At 39.4% G+C, this 7,143-nt stretch overlaps 1 protein-coding gene across 1 annotated transcript; it reads left to right on the top strand.

Moving 5' to 3' along the window:
• Positions 1 to 2,752: 2,752 nt before the first annotated feature.
• Positions 2,753 to 3,826, top strand: LOC101744970 (succinate dehydrogenase iron-sulfur subunit). The gene has a single exon (XM_004922630.5). It carries the CDS (start codon positions 2,886 to 2,888, stop codon positions 3,768 to 3,770), a length of 885 nt encoding a protein of 294 aa, XP_004922687.1. The 5' UTR covers positions 2,753 to 2,885; the 3' UTR covers positions 3,771 to 3,826.
• The last annotated feature ends 3,317 nt before the right edge of the window (positions 3,827 to 7,143 follow it).

The following is a 7,143-nucleotide window of genomic DNA, read 5'->3' as shown; positions in this document are numbered from 1 at the left end:
TAGGTTTTTCTTTGATTCTCATTGACCTGCAGGAATAAAAAGTTTCTCTGAGTAGCGCATCTGTTATACTTGCGTTACTTGTAACTATGTAGGTTTGAGACTTATTAATGCGATTTGATTGTAGGGTTCTCGGAGGGTATCGTAGGGTTCTCGGAGGGTATCGTAGGGTTCTCGGAGGGTATCGTAGGGTTCTCGTAGAATTCTCGGAGGGTATCGTAGGGTTCTCGTAGAGTTCTCGGCGGTTCTCGTAGAGTTCTCGGCGGTTCTCGTAGAGTTCTCGGCGGTTCTCGTAGAGTTCTCGGCGGTTCTCGTAGAGTTCTCGGCGGTTCTCGTAGAGTTCTCGGCGGTTCTCGTAGAGTTCTCGGCGGTTCTCGTAGAGTTCTCGGCGGTTCTCGTAGAGTTCTCGGCGGTTCTCGTAGAGTTCTCGGCGGTTCTCGTAGAGTTCTCGGCGGTTCTCGTAGATATATTTAAGGTGTTCGGATAAGGATGTTGTGTAGTGTGATGTTTTGGCGTACACTGTGGTACTTATGTAGTGGGCGTACACTGTGGTACTTATGTAGTGGGCGTACACTGTGGTACTTATGTAGTGGGCGTACACTGTGGTACTTATGTAGTGGGCGTACACTGTGGTACTTATGTAGTGGGCGTACACTGTGGTACTTATGTAGTGGGCGTACACTGTGGTACTTATGTAGTGGGCGTACACTGTGGTACTTATGTAGTGGGCGTACACTGTGGTACTTATGTAGTGGGCGTACACTGTGGTACTTATGTAGTGGGCGTACACTGTGGTACTTATGTAGTGGGCGTACACTGTGGTACTTATGTAGTGGGCGTACACTGTGGTACTTATGTAGTGGGCGTACACTGTGGTACTTATGTAGTGGGCGTACACTGTGGTACTTATGTAGTGGGCGTACACTGTGGTACTTATGTAGTGGGCGTACACTGTGGTACTTACGTAGTGGGCGTACACTGTGGTACTTACGTAGTGGGCGTACACTGTGGTACTTATGCAGTGGGCGTACGCTGTGGTAATCAAAAATAAAAACTTATCTTTGAGTGTTGATTTTGTTGCTCGACCATGCTGATTTGTGAAGTAGATGTATAAGCTCATCGGCTGTTGCTGGGGGGTAGTCTTCTTCCGCCGATATGGTTAAATGGTCTCCAGGTTGTTGCTGAGCGGAGGCGGCATGTGATCCCACTTCTGATGACGGAGGAGAAACGCTGAAGGAATGTTTTTAAAAAGTGTGACGTCAGCATTGTTGACGTCACGGTCTTTAAGTTCTCGATGATGACTCATATTTGGGCTTCCAAAACAAAACTTCACGAGAACTGCGTATATTGCACGAGAAGCATAACAACGTTACAGAGAGATCCGTACTGTACTACGGCTCGGACACGAATGAATAAACGCTAGACAGCACGGCCGTATTTATAGGACTTCGTACACGTCAGCGTGTTTACAAGTATTAAACACGTGAGCGTGTTTACAAGATTTTAAAGTATTGAAATTACAATAAAAGGGACTGTTTAACATCAATTTCTTATCACAGAGTAATTAGTTGATGATCAGTAGGTAAATAGTCATATTTGCGCCGACATATATATAAAAATTGCAGTTCGTTAGTCTCGCTAAAACTCGAGAACGGCTGGACCGATTTGGCATATTTTTGTTTTGAATTATTTGTGGAAGTCCAGAGAAGGTTTAAAAGGTAGATAAATATGAAAATGCTCGGAATTAAATAAAATAACAATTTTGTTTTTCCTTTGATGTGTCTCCCGTCGGACGGATTTCATTTGTTTGTTTTAAGTTTATTTTATACAGAAGTTTAGATCTTTTATTTATCGATTGAGGCACTACGAAGTCTGCCGGGTCAGCTAGTTATAAATATAATGATGGTCCGTCACAAAGAAGCGTGGATGAAACTTTTTGCTATCTCTATTTCTACCGTGAAGCAGTAATGCGTTTCGGTTTGAAGGGTGGGGCAGCCGTTGTAACTATACTGAGATCTTAGAACTTATATCTCAAGGTGGGTGGTGCATTTACGTTGTAGATGTCCATGGGCTACAGTAACCACTTAACACCAGGTGGGCTGTGAGCTCGTTAATCTTTTTTGCCACGAACCTCCGGTTTTGAAATGAACTCCCCTCTTCCACCACGGTGTTTCCTGAGCGCTATGACATGTCCTTCTTCAAACGAGGCTTATAGAGAGTATTATACGGTAGGCAGCGGCTCGGTACTTCCCCTGAAATTGCTGACGTCCATAAGTGACGGTAACCACTCACCATCAGGTGGGCCGTGTGTTCGTCTGCCTATACTGCAATAAAAAAAAACAGATTTTATTTCAAATGATTTATTATTGCTTTATTTAGTGCGGATTCGATGTTCCGTAAAACAATAAAATTTCAAGTATGTGTATATATATGTATGCATGTGTATACTGGTGGTAGGACCTCTTGTGAGTTCGCGCGGGTAGATACCACCCTGTCTATTTCTGCCGTGAAGCAGTAATGCGTTTCGGTTTGAATGGTGGGGCAGCTGTTATAACTATACTTGACACTTACAACTTATATCTCAAAGTGGATGGCGCATTTACGTTGCAGATGTCTATGGGCTCCAGTAATCACTTAACAGCAGGTGGGCTGTGAGCTCGTCCACCCATCTAAGCAATAAAAAAAAATTGTATAATAAATACTTCGTGTATTTATTACCAAATAAACGATTTTTTTTTTCAGTTTCGCTATTGTCAACCTGTATGTGTCAAACTGTGATATTTCGTGGTCAAATTTTTCGATAGAACAACATCAATTTTTAAAGAGTGTTTAAATATTTTACTAGTTTTAAACGAACCGCCTGTAATATAGAAAACATCGAACCGGACATGCCTAAACTAAGCGAACGATTTCACAAAATCATCAGATTCTCTTTCAGGAACTATAGTTCGAAAACAGAAACGAAACCAAAGAAAGACGTGGACCCTTGTAGGACGTTCAAAATATATCGCTTCGGAGGTATTCTTTCAAAGGAACAACCCAAAATACAGAGCTATGAACTAGACGTTTCAACATGCGGCAAAATGGTTCTAGACGCTTTAATTAAAATAAAAGACAAGGACCCAACTCTGACGTTCCGGAGATCCTGTCGTGAAGGTATCTGCGGCTCTTGTGCGATCAACTTACAAGGAATGAACTGCTTGTCCTGCATCACTGAGATACCTCCAGCCAAGACCATCACCATACTCCCATTACCCCATATGTATGTCATCAGAGACCTGGTGGTTGACATGACACATTTTTTCAATGGCTACGATAGTATTCGACCGTATCTTGTGAGGAAAAACGATGGAGCCATTGGAAAAACTCAGTTAGCCCAAAGCATCAAAGACAATGAGAAAATGGTCGGATTATATGAGTGCGTTTTGTGCTCATGCTGTTCTACATCGTGTCCGAGTTACTGGTGGAACGGCAGGAGGTTCTTAGGCCCCGCCACGTTACTCCATGCGTATAGATGGGTCATAGATTCAAGAGACGACGACACGGAACAAAGACTGTATGAATTACGGGACAGTTTCAAAGCATTCAAATGTCACACCATCATGAACTGCTCGTTGGCTTGTCCCAAAGGCTTACATCCAGCAAAGGCTATTATGAACCTAAAAAGACTAATTTCAGGCCTAGACAAAAAACCTGTTCCAGAAATAGATCCTGGCAAGTTCAAGTCTGGCGGAGACAGTGGCAGTGGCAAAAACAAGAAATGTTGCCCATGAAGCTTTTGATATGTTTACATGGATTTAATTATGGTTTAATAAATTAACATTGTAACTATTTTAATTTCAATTTGATGAACCCGTGAAAGGTATTGTTGTATAAACAACGTTTGTTAAAATTAATTTAAATCCCAGAAAACTAAGCCGACTAAAGGAAGGTGAAGGTACCTACTCAGAAAAATGCATGTTATCTCGATATTGTGGTCTTCTGTTCCAGGGCGCCGTTCTGGATCGCTGTAGTCGAGTTTAAAGACACACGGACACAACGCACAAGTTTGATAAGCAAAGTTGTATCGATGGGTGGACGGACTCACAGCCCACTTGGTGTTAAGTGGTTACTAGACCCCATAGACATCTACAACGTAAATGCGCCACCCACCTTGAGATATAAAGTTTTAAGCAACAACGGCTGCCCCACCCTTCAAACCGAAACGCTTTACTGCTTCACGGCAGAAATAGGCAGGGCGGTGGTACCTACCCGTGCGGACTCACAAGAGGTTCTACCACCAGTTGATTTTTTTTGCTGTTGCACGCGCGGTGCTAAGCTTCGACTCAGTTCGTCCTCTTCGCCCGCTAGGAGGCGCGTTATAGATTTTAGAGAGCCGATAGATGGTGTGGATCAGGAAAAGGGATATTTAGTATAAAGATAAGTTTTTTCTAAGATAAGTTTAAAAGATAAGTTATAAAAGATAAGTTTCTAAGATAAAGTTTTTTTTTTACAAGGTTGTGAAAGGCAGGTGCCTTTTCGGGAGTTGCATAGTGTAAACGCTTCGTCTCAATCTGTGTCAATAGGCTTTTTTTTTGCTTTTATGAGACAGATATGCTTAGTGTTTCTTTTCTTGCGGTAAACGATCTCTCAGGGCGAACAAGACTTCGGGATAATGTATTAGATAGTCTTTAGGGTCCTGTTTTAACTCAACACTAGTTTGACTCTGAATTGTTCCGCTCGCCTAGTTCAGTGAAAAAAAGTTACTATATAGTTTGACTTAAGTCTATAGAAGCTAATGAACGAGAAGCATAGATGCAACAGAGACCCGTTACATCATTAATTTACGAACATTATCAAATTTTATATCTGTATAGGCATTACCTTCGCTATCTATATAACTTTTGATCATATTTTTGGAACGAAGTTCCTTACGGCAGGCTTGGAGGGGATAGGGATTTTACTGCGCGACCGAACTGAAAAAAATGTGATAGTAAAACCGTAAGAAAAAATCCGTGGAAAAAAGTGCGTGGAATAAAACCGTTAAATGAGACGTGCGCAGGCATGACAGTCGCATACACAAGCGAGTAGTGTATAATACCTTTCTCTTTCTTTCTTTTCGTTCTCTAATCCCTTCTCTCTCTCTCTATTTAGTAATTATTTCTATTTCTATGTAATTTTATGTTGTCAACCAAAAATAAAGAGATATATTTTGTTATTTTAATTGATAATTTGAATTACTATTTTTTTTTATTTTACGTAATTTATTATTTCCTAAAATACTGAATTTCCTAAATACTTTCCCGTACTTAAATAAAAACTAATCAGCAAAATTTAAGAGAAAAACCAAGAAAACCTACATAAAATTGAGTACCATTTCTTTTTTTGCAAATTGTGTCGATTCTACATTAGCCGAAGGAACTTCGTTCCTACCTGGTGTCCCACGACACCACATATCATTTTGTTTTTAAAATGTCGAAAGTTACTTTCTACTATCTGATGCCATCACCATACGTCGACCGTAGCAATTAACATTGTCGAAACTAAATTTTATTTTATTGCAATAAAGGTCTTTTGAATAAGTTGATAGATTCCCCCGCAAATGATACCTAAAATTAACCATCTATGTTTCTCCAAGTGGAAAAGGTAGTGTGTTCAGTGCTTAGGATTAATAATGTTGCATAGCAGTACATAAAGTTAGAGGAAGTCTAAAAGTGGCACCTGTGACAGAGAAGTTGAGAAGTGCGCGTTTGGGATGGTATGGCCATATGATGAAAGGAAATCTTTCTTTTTTCTTTTTTAATAAATAAATATAAATATAAATATTTACTAACAATCACACCACGTTGACTGGTCCCGTGGTAAGTTCGTAAAGAACTTGTGTTACAGGTACCAGATAACGGAAATAAATGTAAGATTTTGTTTGTCCGAGTTTGCAAGTCTGTTTCTGTTTTTAAATACAAGGTCAAACAATTTTATCTCTCATCAACCGAATGATCATGGTTCTATACTCTTCGCATATACGAGTGTTACTGTGTTACTTATAATATTTGCTATGTGTATGTGCTATAATTCTCATGTTGTATTTGTTATTTTAGTTATGTGTTATTTGTTCTACACACACTTATCACTTTTTATTATTATTCTCATTATCCTCTCGCAGGTCTGCTGGAAGAGATTTCTCAAAGAAATATGCAGTGCCTTTGTACATAATTTTCCTATTACTCTGTACTGTGTCTTGTTTTCTGTGTGTACATAAATAAATAAATAAATAAAAAATAAAAATATACAAATACATATATTTAAGATACATCCATAACCCTGGAAAAGACATTTATATTTTTTCATACAAATACCTTCCCTTGGCGGGATTCGAACCCGCGACCCCCTTGTGTAGTGACCATGTCACTTACCACTACACCTGACGGCCGTTTAAAATGACAATGAGGTTGTTAAGAGAGTTTGAACTATGATATTTTGATAAATGCAAAAGGATATAAATCGCTAAAGAGCCAAGCCAAGCCAAGCCCAGCTACAGTTAAGAATTGAAGTATGACCTCGAAAATATTATTATACATATTTAAAAAATTGGTTGTCTGTATGTATAAGTCGGTTTACGTCTGATAGTTTTACGTGATAACGTCATAAACATTGATGAAAAATTGACTACTTTTATGAATCGGATTGAATTATTATCATTGAATTATCATTATATAAGTATATATAAAAATGAATTGCTGTTCGTTAGTCTCGCTAAAACTCGAGAACGGCTGGACCGATTTGGCTAATTTTGGTCTTGAATTATTTGTGGAAGTCCAGAGAAGGTTTAAAAGGTAGATAAATATGAAAATGCTCGGAATTAAATAAAAATAACAATTTTGTTTTTCCTTTGATGTGTCCCCCGTCGAACGGATTCCCTTTGTTTGTTTTAAATTTATTTTCTACAAAAGTTTAGGTCTTTTCTTTATTGACGAAGGCACTACGAAGTCTGCCGGGTCAGCTAGTATTGTATAAAACAAAGTAGTTAATTCAATAAATTAACGCTTGGACCGATCGTGCCTCTCTATCGCTTGTTCTGCGCTCTCACTTACACGTTCAGGCTCAGGCGGAACGTGACACTTTTTCGTGCATGCAGCTTGTGTTCATTGATTTATAAGACGTCAGAAA

Source organism: Bombyx mori, chromosome 14 (assembly GCF_030269925.1).
Source record: "Bombyx mori chromosome 14, ASM3026992v2".
Lineage (NCBI taxonomy): Eukaryota > Metazoa > Arthropoda > Insecta > Lepidoptera > Bombycidae > Bombyx > Bombyx mori.
This window is presented reverse-complemented; position numbering and strand designations above follow the sequence as displayed.

Coding starts and splice junctions, on each gene's coding strand:
- LOC101744970 (XM_004922630.5), top strand. CDS start 2,886: ATGCCTAAACTAAGCGAACGATTTCACAAAATCATCAGATTCTCTTTC.